This window comes from Aspergillus piperis (assembly GCF_003184755.1).
Source record: "Aspergillus piperis CBS 112811 unplaced genomic scaffold BO85scaffold_1, whole genome shotgun sequence".
Classification (NCBI taxonomy): Eukaryota; Fungi; Ascomycota; class Eurotiomycetes; order Eurotiales; family Aspergillaceae; genus Aspergillus; species Aspergillus piperis.
The window spans coordinates 1417533-1433277 of NW_020291591.1; the positions used below are offsets into that span (position 1 = coordinate 1417533).

The window sequence follows — 15745 nt, forward strand, 5'->3', positions numbered from 1 at the left end:
TCACGAAAGCGAACTGTAGGAATGGATGTGGAAATGATGTAGAAACCTCTGAACAGCAGTCTACAGGAGTTTCAAAGACCAAACATTGACTGAACCATGTGCTAACGACATTCAGATTTAATCAACAGTGCTGGTACAGCAGCATGTAATGATGTCCTCGACCTTGGATATCTAAGACAATATCTGCAAGAATATATATCAAACTAGGGTGGCCCCGGAACAGCTTCAATCGGGCCTTTAATGAAACGAATCACAACTGTTCATCCTGAAACTTCTAACTGCTTTTGGTACATGTGCAAATGCAAATCGCGTCTGTGTAGTACATAGAAACGGAGGTCACAGGGAAGTCTTTGCTCCAAGCCAGAAATCTAAGAACCAAGGAAAACGAGTTGGGTAGTATGACATGAAAAGATATTTCCATTTAAACAGAAGGAACAAAAGGAAAGAGAAACCAATTCGTCGCTATGAAAACATGAAGATGCTTATCTATTGCTTGGACTGCTGAAGGAACTTAGGCCAACGGTCCGCCGAGGGGATCGGAACGCGGCCAATGTTTTGATCCAAATCCAGGATCAGCTTGAGGGCGTTCCTGGATCTGAGGTATGGCAGAGGAGCCTTGGCAGTCTGCAGGCCGACGCCAGGTTCGATTTGTCCCGCCGGGGTAACTTCCGGTTCAGACCCGGGCATAGGAAGCATCTTCTGCAGGACCTCATAGGCGGCAAGTGTGAAACCGAACTGTGGGGATGAACGAATGATACGAGCCGGGCCTCCCTTGAAGAAAGCCTTGAATCCTTCATCCCTCCAAACAGTGGCCGCGCAGTGACGCAGTCCGGTGTACTTGACCTCACCCTTGCGGGCTTCGACCTGCAGACGGGTCTTGATCACGTCACATGGGGTAGTAAGATAGGCTGCGGGCATACCAGCAATAGCACCTGCAGTGAGCAATTGCACAACGCCGAGCTTGTGAGTGGGCGACTCGCCGAAGAAGTCGGACTTCAGGTGCGCATAAGTAGGGAAGTAGATGGCGGAGAACGGGACTGGCAGGTAAACAATTAGAAGGGTTCTAGCAACTAAACAACGGGGCGCGAATCACTTACCATCACGGAGCAGACAGGCACTTGCTCCCTTGTACAGACCCATCAAACCCAGGTTCTTGACGATCCAGAGGGCAGAGCGGCGAGGAGCACCCTCAACAGACTTTGCGATCTCACCCTGGACTTGGAGACGAATCTTGACAATCTCCAGAGGGTTTGTGAAGATCTAAAACGGGGTTGCAGTTAGCGTATTGAGCCTTATCAATGCATTAGAATCACTGTCAGGATAACTTACAACTTGACAAGCTCCGGCAGTACCACCGGCCAGGATCTCGTGACCAGTCCAGATCTTTCCGTTCTCCTTGTTGGTGAAGTGCCCACGCACAAGGTCGTTCACAGTGAGCTTAATAGCTTTCTCGGGGGCGACACCGATCAATTGAGGGACGACACCAGAGTACAAGCCGGTAAAACCCTCGTTACGGATCACTTTCCTGAAGCAATCCAGCGAGTTGTTGTAAAGTCTCTCTCCGACGCGAGTTGAGCGCTGGTTCTGCATACGGGTCTTCACAAGATCAATGGGGTACACCATGAAGGCTCCGAAAGCACCTGCAAGACTGCCCAGGGCGAAATGGTGGACGGACTCCAACACGCTGTACAGCACCGACTTGGACTTCTCGGCAACCTGGTGCGCCTTATCCGACGCAGCTTGTCCAGCAACTGCGAGGGGCATACGCCACGATGCGTCAATGACCTTGGCGAAATCCTTCTGCGAAAGTCTTCCAGAGGGAGCATCCAATCCAGCGAAGTGGAAGAGGATGTCGGCCTCCATGGGGGTGAAAAGGGAGAACCGGGTAACACGAGCGGCAGCATTCAAGAAATCCGCGCGCGTGATCTTGCCATCGTCGCTGTGCTGGGCCGCCTCACGCACAATAACATCAATGATATCCATCTCACGCATAATGTTCTGGAAGGCACGGACGGTGGCATAGGAGATCTTGGTACCGGCGGAGATGTTGCACAGACTGGGGAGGTTTTCCAAGACATAGTCGGACAGCTTGTGTTTCGAGGTCTCGAGGATGATGCGCTGGAAGTCTTCGGGCTCGATGTAGCCATCACCGTCCTTGTCAAAAGCGTGGAAGGCTTGCCTAATGCGTTCTCCCTGCAGACCGCGAAGCATCTGGGAAAATTGAGGGTACGTCATGTCGTGTCGGCGCTTTGTCTTTCCAGTGTAAAGGGAAGCCCATTCTGAGTTCCAATCGAACGGGATGCTGTCGCTGCTCTTGCTCAGGTTGCACACTTCCTTGAAGGTGTCCCATTTCACGGTGCCCGTTCCTTCCGTGTCGAACAATCTAAAAGCGATCTCGTATTCCGCGTCGGGTTTGTCCAGCAGGTTCTCGAAAGTCGTCCAGTCGGCAAGGCTGACTTTGCCGGATCTGCGCCTGTCGGCGACCATGAACAGAACGCCATAGTGCTCGCGTTTAATTTTGTGCTATTGTGAAAAAAGGTACCGACATGCATTAGCCAAGCAGGAACCCTTGCGAATCGTATGACACATACAGCACAATCTGGGGGATGAGCGGCAAGGATCAGGGTGACTCACGTAGTCTTCATATTTGGGAGCGATGGCATTGACGAAGTCCTCCTGGCTCATGTAGAGCTCTCCCGTCTCCTCGTCTTTGCGTGCATGGCGCAGGAAATTGCTTTTGATCTGCTGCGATGGCTGGGGCTCCTGGGAGGTGCCCACCAAGGATTCCTTGACTGCGTCCTTCACACTAGCCATGGTGTAAAATACAGCAATCTATGAACAAACGCCAAAGATGACAGATGCAATTCCAAAAGAAACCCAACGGAGCGACAAAAGAACGGAAAGGAAACCACGCGAATTAGGCAAGCGAGGGGAGGAGCGGGATTAAGAAGGGGTTGGGGATAAGAGGAGGGAGTGGAGAAGGGGGATTAAGACAAAAATAACGGGGGAGCGAAAGTGCTTTGCGCCTGAGCGATAATCGATCGATCAATAATAATATTTTAATTCCCGGGGGTGGGCAGAGTGAATCATACACTGACAGCTGTGAGCTGCGCAGAAAAAATATGGGGCCCAGCAGTAAGTAAAGAAGGCAAGAACCTGACTTTTACAGGATTTTAATTGACTATTTGCAGTTTTAACTAATTTTTTCGTTTTGCTTTTTTTGGTCATTTTTTGTTACCTTTTTTTATTTTCACATTCATCAGCACAAGCCTCACCTGGACAAACGGATAAAAAGTGACTTTTTATTTTTATTTTTTTTCACTTTGCCTGATGACCTTGGGGCTGAGAGGGCGAATCAACCAGCAACATCGGGCGATCTCACCGCCCCTGGCTGGCATGCATGTTGTTATCTAATTAACCGCTCCGGTGAGGCCTTTTCCTATGCTTATGGCCTTATGCATCGGAGTTGGCCCCGAACCCTGGTCAAGTGCGGCTTCCTGGCTTATTTAACTCCGCACGCAAGACCCTCACTCCCCTCACAAGGCAGTTCATATACACGTCTTGATGCTGTGAGATTGCGAAATGGAACAACATATCTATCATGAGAGACCAATTTCATATGAATCAAACTTTTTTAAGAAATTTCTCCTGTCCGAAAGCTAGTTCTCCCGAAACAATGGAAAGCCACGCTGACCCAAGGGACACACCCTCGATCCACGCCCCCTCACGGATCACGGATTTCGCCATGGACGACCAACTTCTCTCGGCGTGCCACGGTAACTCCGGAACTTTGGCCACCTTCGATAAATATGATAACCAACCACTGGGTCCCCCTTAAGCCAGACAACCAGGATCTGAAGCACTTCCCAACTTCCCTCCCAAGAGTAGCGATTCCGTTATCGAACGGAGTAGGGTGGTCAAGATGCATCGCAATTCTTCAGCGAGAGTAGCGAGCCCATAGCAACTTGGGGTATGCGACCCCTCTATCGGGGTTCATCTGCCACCAAGACGCGGCATGCGACCCGATCTCGGAGAACCACCATCAACGTACAGCTGAGGGTCAGACCGGATTTAGGTTTCCAGGTGAACAGCAACCGCATATCGACGAGTGATACTGTGTAGTAATGCAAGGCTTCCGCGCTTCACATGACATCGCCGTCTGACACACAAGGATTGGAGTCTTTCTCCCCGTCTCGGGCCGATTCATTTGGCTTACCCGCGAATGAGATGAGTTGCTTCCACGAGGTGCGTCTCCGGCTCGGTGGGGACTCCGGGACAAGCAGGAGAAACTAAATAGACTAGGAGTTGATAGTCTATTCATCTTACCTAAGGATTAGACCTTCCCCATATTCATGGGCGTGTCTATCCCCCAACTAAACGAGCCCCGAACCTGGAGAACCCCGGGGAGGCTTGATCCCACTGTGGCTCAGCAGGTCGTCAAAGCGCATGTATATACGGGGAGCCGCAGGTTCTGTGCGCCAGAAAGACACAAAGGAATGAACAAGTGATAATCGTAGACGAAACCCGGAGAGGAAGGTTGTACCGAAATCCCCCGGAAGAAGAACACCTAAGCATGGCCTCTAGCCTAAGGCACCAGGGGAGAAAAGGGTAAAAGACACGGGACCATAATTTCTCCGAGAGAAGACACGGCGCCACTCCACCTGGCATTACCAGGTCTCGGCCTCGGCCTTGCTCCGACCTGCACTTCTTCTCCGAATAGCTGTTCTCTCACGCGATCAGGAGGGATCCAAGATTGGAATGAGTACGGAGTAGATAGGCAGCCCTTTCACCGAGAACTACATAGTCCTACACAAATACTAGTTTTAAAACTCCCTGCTATATTCAATACACACCGAGCCCTGTTTTAGTCTCCACATGTTCTACTATCATAAGTTGTTTATTCCTCTAACTTACCGTTTTTACTACTAGAAGTGACTAGCACCTACAAACAAAAACAAACATGTTCAATACGCATCATAGTGCGATTACTATCCGTAGTAACCTGCATAATATATGCTCTCACTTTCCCAACGAAAGGCTATTCCATACATAATATTGGATTATTGTCAACGCTATGTACTTCCTAGTATCAATGCTATCATTCGGGTCATTTATACTACGACGTCCTGACTGTTCGTAGACCTTCACAACGAAGGTTATATGATTTATATCTCACGCATGTTTACTTACTACGTACTTACTTCTATTGAAGATCTCCACAATCGTCCACACCTGCTGAATGTATTTGTAGCACACCACCAGAAGTAAGGATTAATATCAAATGAAGGGGGACTGAAAATTATTAAAAATAGAAGGAAAGGAAATAAATAGTCCACACTCTCACAATGGTTGTCCTCAAATACAAAAAACAAAAAAAGGTAAATATAACTATCATTTCTCTACTTCATAGTCTCCAGATCCTCTGCCTGTTCACCGGTATACATGATTCCTTTTTGCTTCTGGTTAATAGGTAGCACTGGTTGACTTCGTTCGTAGATAAACGGACACCGGTGTAGCTACTTTGACACATTTGCTCACCCCTAAACAATTAGGTCAAAAAAGCTGCATGAGGGAGTTGACTCGCCGGTGTTATCTATTCTCCGGGAGCTTGAAAGGTTTAAACTGAGTTTGCCTGTACGATACGGTTGATAAGACAGACACTCTGCCTGTGTACATACGCGATCCAAGTGTAGGTGGATTAACGATGACTATGTACTCTCCACCGAAAAATATTGACACAAGTAGGAATAACGATATAGATATTCTAACTCCAAGTTCCCAAGACTGTATACCGGCAGGCTAGACACCTCTGGCGACCTAGGGTTTCTCTATACGCAACAACCTGAAGAGTGCTCTTTCCACAGGAAGAAGATATAACATGACGGCGTTTAATCTGAATGCCGTGAGCGTCACACATGCACCGACAACAGCATCTAGGATAAAATGATTGGCTGTCGCAACGATAGTAAGTCCCATGAGCATGGGCCAGATGGGTGCCACAGCTCGAAGGTACCAATGAGGACTGAACTTCAGCAGGCAGAGTGCAATGAACATCGAGTTGCCGAAGTGGAGCGAGGGCATCGCTGCAATTGTGAGCTGGAATTTGTTCTGCGTCCAGGCTGAGCCGCCTGCATTGCTGTGCAGAACGTCGATGAAGCCGTACTCCTCTGGCAGCAGGCGAGGTGGCATGCACCTCCACAAGGTAAGGATGGTGAAGGCAATGACGTTCTCGAACGCCAGTGTACGCCTGATTGCTTGATACTTGTCTCGTTGGATGCAGGTATAGCAGTAGACGATGAATATCACACCGAGGACAATGTGTGAATAGTATACTCGAGCCAGGAATCCCATGAGCCATGGCTTCTGCTCAAGCACATATCTTTGTACGGATAGCTCGACATCAAGGTGAAGGAAGTGCTCGAACGAGAGGATGGAAAGGGCGTGGCGCTCAGCGGTGTCGAAAATAGCCTCATGGCCACTGATCATCCTAGCGGAAAACGCCCGTAAACCTTGATAAATCTATCCACACAGTCAGCAATGCGTGGTACTACAGGAAATATGCCTTGGGCATCAAGATGTGTCTCACCCAATATGTGAGTAGCCAATACCATATTTCCAACAAGAAGGGGAATTTGGCAAGGATCCGTGATTGTATGGTTCGGCGGTTTCGAATTATGCGCTCATCAGAGTCCTCATCGTTTGGCTTTATGTCCACTGGAGGAGCTTCCAGCAGTGGTGACTCGACGTCCGGCGTAGCGAGGAGCTTAGCGTTCTTGCGCCGATTGATGAGTGCTCCTGCGGTGAAGGCGGCGACAATCGCTACAGCAGGACGTGACCATGAGTATGCTTCTTCGGATGATGCGGATTTGCGAGTAGCAGGGATATAACTTACCCGCAGGCTCTAGAATGTTCTTCACCGCGCCCATTTGTGATGTTCAAGGTATGGAAACCAGGATTAGGTCATGTACACCGGTGGTCGAGTTTACCCTGCACTGCAGGCGGAAGCTTCGCATACACTGCAACTTATCGATGAGCCCAGCAAATGGAATTGATGTGTTGTCTCGAGCCTGACACCAGAGGATCTACCTTGTCTGAAGTCTTGCAACAAGATCCCGGGAAGCCAGTCGGAGAAAAAGGAGAAAGGGGAGCCAAGGTGACAACGAAGAATTGAGTTGAGAAGTTGTCGTCATCCGTGGCTGCCATACTTCCGTGGATACCTGGCGCCTGGTGGGGTTTGGCGTGTTTGCATGGTCGACGTGCCAGGGCCCTACAAAAGAAAAAAAAACAGGGCAGGCAGGCAGGTGAGTTTGACTAGTCTGCTAGGTTAGGCAGACCCATCACTCTGTCCAGCAACCATCAACGCTCTAACGATTTCCAAGAAGTTATGGAGAAACTCCTATCTACTTATGGACCACACCGAGGTAGGTCACACGCGGTATTACCTCTTTTTGAGAGCCACTCTGGTCTGGGCCCGAATTTAGCGGCGGCTCATCCAGGATCCATCGTATCCGAAGGGAACCGATGGCCGGATCGGGCTGCCACTGCTCTGCTTCGTTTCAAGCCACCATGCCGGGTAAGGCTGGAGTTCAACCGTTGCAGAAGTCGTATCCAAATTAGCTACAGGTACGGAGTACATTAAGTGAGATGGTGATCATAGTAGTACGGGCAGTGACGCCCAGAGTGCCAAGTGCTTCTCGATCGCGCTTTATTGGTTCCTACCACGCACTAATTCCTTCGACCGAAAGCTTCGCCGATCTACACTGACAACAACACTTTTCCTCATCACTGTTTGTATTCTTTGATTTCTTTATTTACCTTTTGCCATCGCTCAACCACATCAACAAGGAGAATTGGTAGTCCATAAATGCGTGTGGTACAGTGGAGAGTTTGTTCATCTTTTTCATGCTTGCCGATCGGAGCCATCTTAGCGTCATTACTGGCTACGAGTCATATCTCGAATCTGTATATTGGCCCCTTTCTGTACAACACCCATTAAGCTCTCATGTTATGATGTAGCATAAAATGCAGTATAATTTGACTGTACAGTATAATTCATGCCACTATACTGCATTTTGTTTATAAGGTAGACAGCATAAGTAATGAAGAGTTCTACTAGTCCTCTGGGTTAAGCCAACCCGAGCACTACGAACAACCTAGGCTTTCTGAATCATAATCCTCTTATCGATACATCCCGCATATCCAAACAATTGTCTTAGTCTTTCTTAAGGCAAGTCCCAGAATTCAAGCTACTGTCAGATGAGACTCTTGCTGATGATTCTCATGATGAAAAAGGGGTTCGGCCGTAGACCCTGAGATCCCCACCAGATATACTCGTCACCAAGGGTTCCGTTGATAAGATCTAATAACAAAGGACTCTGCCATCCCATCACTTATCAGAAGAGTGCGCAGGCTATATACTAAACCTTATATGGCCCCTCATATATTACTAGCTTGAGAACATGGCTTTGATATCACTTATATCCGTCATCTGTGTTTAGCACCAAGTATATTTTCTATTGTTGTAGGATTTCCCGTAGCATGTAATGAGTTAAGTGCTCACACAAGTTTATGAGAGCACAGCGCATAGAAATACTCTCATGAACACTCTGAATAGTATTGACAAACAAATTTCTGGGTTATCATCCTCTCTATCTACTACAAGTACCTTCTTGCAAGTACGAGCGTGAAGTGGCAGGTTGGCTGATCGCAGAACCACTAAACATCCAGCGATATGGGTACGACTCACAGCTTGTACTCAGATTGTGCAAGATTTTCTAATAGGCTGTAAGCTGAGGTTCAATGCAGAATATTTTTAAGGTTATCAGTAGATGGGCGAATGGCATGATGACAGACCTTGCTGCCTTGCTGCTCAATTGGTAAGCCCAGGCCCATAGCGTGCTGTTACCGTCAAATCTAGACAGGAAAGAGAATGCCATGATCTCACTGTTCCTCAGTGCAAAGACTTTTGAGGTAGGTTAATATATCTAGATGCGTAAAAGAAGATAACCAGGTCGCTGGGAAGAAACAGGGACGGTTCTCGGTGGGGCACCAGGGCGGCTAAAAATACCAAGCCTTGGAGCGCTACCAAAGAGATTCGTCATTTCTCCCTCGCCAAGTTTCGGCCATGGCAAGTGTCCTCCACCAGTCCACCATCACTCAAGTGTCCCTCCCCATTGTTAGTCTTGAAGGTCTGAACCCTTTGCAGCACCCTTTTGCGACCACCATCATGCAATCTATTGACCGTCGATCATGCCTATTCCTGGATACTATCCTCCAGGGCTGTCACAGTCACAGTGATCAACCAGGGCCATGACCCACTAATACTGATTGGGCTGAGAGTACACCGAGATGCAGACTGCTGACGGCAGAAGGGAAAGACTGACCCGTGAACCACAACACTCATCCCGCGTCGAAAGGAGACTAGAAGACCTAGCCAGATTTCCTGCTGCAAATGCAGTGGATCGTAAGGCGAGGTTGGTGGCCTTTTTACGGGCTGCGAAGCGGATCGCATCACCAGTCAACCCCCTCTCCTCCAAGCCTCTAAGTGGGCGCTCCACCCGGAACACGTACCAATAGGCCCCAGTGCAATAAATTAATCCCAAACGGGCCAAGTTGCCCACCCCCCAAATTGGCTATTTTTCTAAAATGGTTTTGGCGCCGGGACTCGTCGCCTTCCAAAGGCACAACGACCCGGTTCGTTTCTTATCTCATTCCTCATCGACTCTCCTCCCGCCCAGCCCGGATCCTCGCGCAACCAGCCGCATCATCGGAAAAAGAGGACCCTGAATACCGCTTTTCTTCCATCACATTGTGTCGACAAGTCAATCAGCTGCGATATCCGTCGATGGGCAACCCTGAAGTGACCTTTTTGTGCCTCCCCAATTCTCGAGCGCCTCACTCCTGAACACTTCCTCCAGCCATGTCGAATCGCGGTTGAATGCGGTGACTGGTTTTTGATACCAGCCATATCCCTCCGGTGATCTATGCTAGGCAACTTTGACAGATGTGAAGGACCGAGGAACGATGACAACAGAGCTTACCCGCGATGCTCCTCAGATCCGGACTTCAGGATGGCTTCCGCGGACCTTGCGCCGACGATACTTGATTCCGTTGGCCTGCCTCATGTTCTTCATGCTGTTGGTGACTGAGTTTCTTCGACAACTGGGCAACAATGAAGGCAGCCTCAGTCTCTTTACCTCGACTGATCAACTCACCGACACCCGGAAATTCGCCTACACCTACGTTCCCACCATCCTGAGCATGGTTATCGCAGTCTTATGGTCCCTCGTTGAATATGATGCTCTTCGGCTCGAACCGTACTTCCAACTATCAAGACCCCAAGGGGCTCCGGCTGATGTGCTTCTTCTCAACTACGAATTCGGTCACTATACAACCGCGCCATTTTTTGCCATGAGGAACCGCCATTGGCTTGCGGTCTGTATCTCAATCCTGAGTATCCTCCTGCAATTGGTATTCCCGTCGTTGCAAAGTAGTCTTTTCAACATGGATGATGCTACCGTCTACAAGAATCAGCACCTTCAAACATGGCCGACTATCGTGAACCTCGAAGAGCAGGAATCCTTGGTGGATAACATCATCCAGAACACGACCAGCATTCGAGACCATCGGGACCTGTCTTATAGTCAGCCGGAATCGAGCAAGTACGCCATGGCACCGGTGGCTATACCATTAGATGTTCAATACGACACCAAAATGTGGGAACTCACACAATCCATCTACTGGACAGAGTTATCCTGTACTGAGATCGACGTGGAAGATGCCGTAACCGTTGATGTATCCTCCAATACGTCTTCATTCGGTATCGGATCTCCCACTAGACAACCCTTGATTTGGAACCTCTACGACGTGTCAAGAACCGATAATTGCACCCTGGAACTCAGCGAGGAAATCACCATACCGCCGACAAACTCATCTGTGCAGATTTCACACTGGCAGCCGAACGCATCCACGACTAGTATTACCAAGCAGTGTGCTTCTTTCGACCTAATCGGACTGACGGTGGACGTTAGTCTCAACAAATCCAGTGAACTTGATCGTCAGAAATCCGACTATTCGAGCTCTGATTACACCCATCAGGTCAATGGATTTGGCTGCAAGCTTGTCTATCTGACCTCGGAAGCTGGCATCTCAGTACAAGTAAATGGTTCGCTTTCAATCGTTGATCTGCATCCGAACTCGACTACAGAGGTCTCCAGAGCTTCTCTTAATACTACCCACTTCAAAAGCATAATTTTGCAAGAGGTGGCCTCCACCAATGGCACTTCCACGTTCAATAAAAAGCCAGTGAGGCCATCCACACTTCATCGCGATCTTATCTCGAAGCTGGAAACTAGCGTTCAAGGCGCTTTTGTACCGTTGATGAACAGGATCTTCGATCTCACCAGTCAGTCACACTATGTGCAAGCTTCTCATGTGACACATCAGATGGCCATCATTGTTGGCCCGGTACAGTCCTTCTTCTCCGAGGCAATCCTTCTGTTTGGATTGGTAATGGTTTTGTATTTGGCCTACACCTACCCAAATCGCCCGAATATGCTTCGAAGTGACCCGGCTTCTATCGCATCCATGTGTGGTATCATGGCCGATGTCATTGATGCTTCGTGTCTGTCTCACTTGAACCTAGATCAGTTGTCAACCAGACAGTTGAGGACCATTCTCAAGAACTATACTTGCCGCTGGCAGCAAGCTTCTGACCCTCCCCGTATCTGTATTGAGCCATCTGCTGGTAAGTCTCGCACTAATTGTGATTTGCCTCGGTTAGGGCCTCATAGAGCAGACATGTTGACACTGTTCAGTTCCTCGGTCTCAAAGGCAGATCTTCCAAGGCAAACCCGATCCAAGACCTCATTTCCTCCTTATACCAATTTTCGCTCTTGAAATATTCCTCTTCATAGCGGTATTTGCAGGTATTGTGACGATATTCGTGGTGTGTGCCAAGGATGGGGCATTCCATGCATTGACATATCTCAACTCCGACAGTCTGGCGGCGTTGTTCCAATTCATCCCGTCTGCACTCGCTTCCATTATCAGGGCATTATGCCTCTCAATATACCGATACCTGAGCGTCCTGGAACCATGGTCTGTTCTTCAGGCAGGGGGCGCATCCGCTGCGTCTTCCCTACTTCTCGAGTACGGGTCATTGAATCCTATTGCTTCACTCTTTAAGTGGTTCAGTTACCGCCACTTCTTGCTGGGACTCGTAGGAGTGGCCTGTATGTTCAATACCGCAATGAGCATATTAGCCAGCGGGCTTTTTCGGCACGAGCTTGGTCCGACGAGGGCGGATGCTGATATGAAGTCCAACTACAGCTATGCGTCAATCGCCATAAGACAAGCCTCGCCGATAGGCCCCGAACTTGACACCATTAAGAGCAGCATCTACAGCGGTACCTCGGTGCTCGCTTGGACCACATCCAGCTATTCATTTCTCCCTGCATGGACGGACACATCGTCCGAATGGCTCGTTGGGGGCACCATTCGGGGCATTGGTGCCGATTTAGTATGCAAGCAGCTTTCGATCGCCGACAGCTATTCCGAGGACCCGGTAACAAATGTAGCCAGTTGGCAATACTCGCCTTTCAACGAATCAGATACGGTGTGCCAAATAGACACAATCCAAGACACTGAGGCTAGCCAAGTAAACAGTTTGACGGTTCGCTTCTTCGCTTCACCGACATTTGCACAATCAAGTGGCTGTCAGAAGCCTGCTGTCGTCGTGGTTGCCTACCCCAGCGGAGGTGGCTATCTACAAACCACACCCGATACCGCAGTCGCGTTGTATTGCGAATCCCTCTTCATTATGCAGAATTTCTCTGTTGGTTTCAACTCTGATGGGTACATACAGTACCATGTTCCTCTCAATGGCACCTTTGTGACAGACGATGCGATTCTACGCAACGGGACGACAAACCTGGCCAACTACAACCTCAGGCTATCAAACCCTCTAAGCGTCACTTACAATGGCTCGTATCTAGAAACCAACAATGCAAGCAGCACTGATTGGTTTGGCACCCTCACGGCAAATCTCTACCGCATTCTGGACACCAATACAAGTGTCATTACCGCAAATGTTCTCGAATCCGCCACCCGCAATGTCTACCGGTCAATCTTTGCAACTGATCTATCGCTTGAACGGGATGCTTACTTCCAACTTCAAGACCACCCTGCTCGGATCAGCGATGGTATTATCTACAACATGTCATGGGCGGTGGTCCCATCGTTTGCATCATTCATGTATGTTCTAATCATAGTAGTCTTTGATGGGTGCGTTGTCGCCTCGGTTTTCCTTACCAGGAGAGGTCGTTTCAAATTTCCTCGCATCCCACGGTCCATAGGCTCTATCATCCCGTGGGTCATTCACGGACAAGTTCTGAACGATTTCAAGGGAACATACGCTTGGAGTGAAGGCGATCGAGAGAAACACTTTGTCGATCTGGACAAACGATACAAACTTAATCGACACGAAACGGCCGATGGACAATGGAAGTACGTTTTGGATGAAGACAACTCTCGCCGCGACAGTGAATCCTCTACCATCGAGTTACAGCCGATTACTCCGGTGCCGAAAAACCGGTTCCGAACTCTGCTGCGAAGGGTGACTTCTGATGACAGAAATCAAAACGGATGATGACCCTCTTGGCTTGGTTGTTTCAATCATTTCCGACATCTTAGCGGCTTCTTTGACATCGCCATCGAATTGGAAAAAGGGTTTCAATCAAATTACAAAACCGATTGATCTCGGCACACGCAAGAGTTTGTACACCAGGCGGTCCGGACCTCGAGGCAGCCTGAACCCTTCCTGGAGCCCCCCCCCGCCATTGATGCCTTGGCTTCCCCCAACCATCCTACCATTGTAATCATGGAAGTTGATAATGGGAAAGACCGGGCTCGCTTGAAACCTTGAGTTAGGCTCTGGGAGCCATTCCAGAGCCACAATCACTCGTATTGGCTGGTTGGCACGATCGTCAGCACTTTGGCAAGCCGGCATCTTGCTCTTTCCATCTAAAATGGCACAGAAGGTCATTGGGATACGAACGATGAGAACCAATGGTTCGGTCGTGGGGTGTGATGTCGGTGTGCCCATATGCAAGTGCCGTCAATGTCCCACACGCTCGCCCATGTGTGCTCCGAAGCCCACGGCAAACAACCATCTTATTCGGCACTTCAAACTCTGCAGAATGCTTGTCCATCTCATGGTGAGGGGAGCTTCCGATCGTCGACTGCGGGAAATTGTGAAGATGCCGGGTGGTCGACGAGGGGGATGGCGGCCGGCAGCCAATGGTTAGTGTTCATCACATTCTAAGCGCCGGGCAGCTGCACGAAAAGGCACAAGTCACCCCTTCATCACACCTAGTCTCGAGGTCCCTGCTGAGCGACAACGAATCATGGAGTATGGATGAGTGCAAAGCGTCACCTCCTGACCCAAAGTTTCTTAAAATAGGTTGCCATCCATCGCCAGGTCAACCCCTCGCCTTCGGCCTCCCCACCACCAGGGTTTCTCCCCAGCAATGAAGGTCGAACAACTATATAGCCGCCCAGCTAGCCCGGGGATTAAGGGTTCTTCCTCTTTTCTTGACACACATTTTGTTTTGGGCTTTGCTGGGTTTCTGTTTTCGTTCTATTTTCATCCTTGAGTAGTTCGTTTGGCTGGTCCAGGCGACTATCTGTTTTCAGCTTCCTGTTTGGCACGTCATCGAGTAATAATAGTATCATTTACACGCCTGCCTCATTGGAAACACTCTGTTGATCAAAGTGGTTTTTCCTTGATAATCTTGTGCTGCTGCTCCTTTGCGCCTATTCTCTACTTGTTTCTTCCACCCAGAGAACAAGATATCTTTTTGCATTCAATCATCTTTCCAACCCATCAGTGTCAGTCAAAATGATCGCTCGCAACGCAAGACCGAAGCTTTCACTGTGCACCTCCGCTGCGCAAAATACTTCTCGTCAGCCTCTGTCCCTCAAGTCTCCCAGCGCCATACCGCGCACTCCGATTTCCCCTGCGAGCCCGAGTGCAAAGCGGTTCTCGTCATTCCAAGTACCAAGCTACGCCTACACCAACTCGTGTTCGTCCAAGAGTATCCTTAAGAAACATTCTAGCGCCTCGAGTCACGCAGAAAAGCGGATTCAGTTCAAGGGCACTCCCACTGTCCACTGTGTCACACCCATCGAGAATCCCGAGGAGTACTATGGCACTTACACCAAGTTGTCGCGCGAGGAGCGACGTTGGACTGTTCGTGAATGAAGACGAGGCTGATGTCGCTACAACAACACTACGGCCAAAAGCAGATCGACGGGATGCTGGGCCAGGAATCCGAAGAGCCTTTTGATGCGCCACGGTTTCTGTGCCCTCCCCGCTCCGACTCGGTTATGATAAGTCGATCCGGCATCTGGAGCGCAACGACAATTCGGGGTATGTCTGGCGGCGCCGCCGGGGCATTGGATGTCCTTGAGTGCAGCGGAAACACTGGGATGGATGCATTTGGTGGATTGAGAATAGACTCAGCGTGTATATGATACCTGTTATGTTCATGATGTGATGATACGGTCCGGCGTTTTGTACTTAGCATAGGGCCTATCTTGGGCTGCCCCAATGACGATCGTTATGGCTCCATAGTGTTCAGTGCTAGCAGTAAATAAGTAGACCTACTTATGCTGAATTCTCGCCAACGGTGATCCTAGCCCCATCAGACCGACCGTAGCGATTTATAGTAACAGCGGCGGCGGC

The 15745-nt window shown here is 49.4% G+C and overlaps 4 protein-coding genes across 4 annotated transcripts; 2 read left to right on the forward strand and 2 right to left on the reverse strand.

Moving 5' to 3' along the window:
- Positions 1–9: 9 nt before the first annotated feature.
- BO85DRAFT_14702 (citrin) lies at positions 10–2929 on the reverse strand. The gene is made up of 4 exons (XM_025654115.1): positions 2635–2929; positions 1330–2523; positions 1098–1260; positions 10–1037 (listed from the first exon to the last, which is right to left on the reverse strand). Exons 1-4 carry the CDS (start codon positions 2812–2814, stop codon positions 487–489), a joined length of 2088 nt encoding a protein of 695 aa, XP_025520928.1. The 5' UTR covers positions 2815–2929; the 3' UTR covers positions 10–486.
- A 2748-nt stretch (positions 2930–5677) lies between these two features.
- Positions 5678–7352, reverse strand: BO85DRAFT_515578 (phosphatase PAP2 family protein). Its single transcript, XM_025664791.1, has 3 exons — positions 6893–7352; positions 6587–6819; positions 5678–6519 (listed from the first exon to the last, which is right to left on the reverse strand). The coding sequence occupies exons 1-3, from the start codon at positions 6924–6926 to the stop codon at positions 5818–5820; spliced, it is 969 nt and encodes a 322-aa protein (XP_025520929.1). The 5' UTR covers positions 6927–7352; the 3' UTR covers positions 5678–5817.
- Positions 7353–10023: 2671 nt separating this feature from the next.
- BO85DRAFT_494573 (DUF3433 domain-containing protein) lies at positions 10024–13691 on the forward strand (the record flags this gene model as incomplete). The annotated part of the gene is made up of 2 exons (XM_025663870.1): positions 10024–11746; positions 11817–13691. 2 exons carry the CDS (start codon positions 10024–10026, stop codon positions 13646–13648), a joined length of 3555 nt encoding a protein of 1184 aa, XP_025520930.1. The 3' UTR covers positions 13649–13691.
- Positions 13692–14559: 868 nt separating this feature from the next.
- Positions 14560–15276, forward strand: BO85DRAFT_14807 (uncharacterized protein). Its single transcript, XM_025654123.1, has one exon. The coding sequence runs from the start codon at positions 14900–14902 to the stop codon at positions 15260–15262; it is 363 nt and encodes a 120-aa protein (XP_025520931.1). The 5' UTR covers positions 14560–14899; the 3' UTR covers positions 15263–15276.
- The last annotated feature ends 469 nt before the right edge of the window (positions 15277–15745 follow it).

Coding starts and splice junctions, on each gene's coding strand:
- BO85DRAFT_14702 (XM_025654115.1), bottom strand. CDS start 2,814: ATGGCTAGTGTGAAGGACGCAGTCAAGGAATCCTTGGTGGGCACCTCC. Junction 2,524..2,634: donor CTCCCAAATATGAAGACTAC/GTGAGTCACCCT, acceptor TTTTCACAATAG/CACAAAATTAAACGCGAGCA. Junction 1,038..1,097: donor TGCCTGTCTGCTCCGTGATG/GTAAGTGATTCG, acceptor TTTACCTGCCAG/TCCCGTTCTCCGCCATCTAC.
- BO85DRAFT_515578 (XM_025664791.1), bottom strand. CDS start 6,926: ATGGGCGCGGTGAAGAACATTCTAGAGCCTGCGG. Junction 6,820..6,892: donor GAACATTCTAGAGCCTGCGG/GTAAGTTATATC, acceptor GTCCTGCTGTAG/CGATTGTCGCCGCCTTCACC. Junction 6,520..6,586: donor ATTGGCTACTCACATATTGG/GTGAGACACATC, acceptor CTGTGTGGATAG/ATTTATCAAGGTTTACGGGC.
- BO85DRAFT_14807 (XM_025654123.1), top strand. CDS start 14,900: ATGATCGCTCGCAACGCAAGACCGAAGCTTTCACTGTGCACCTCCGCT.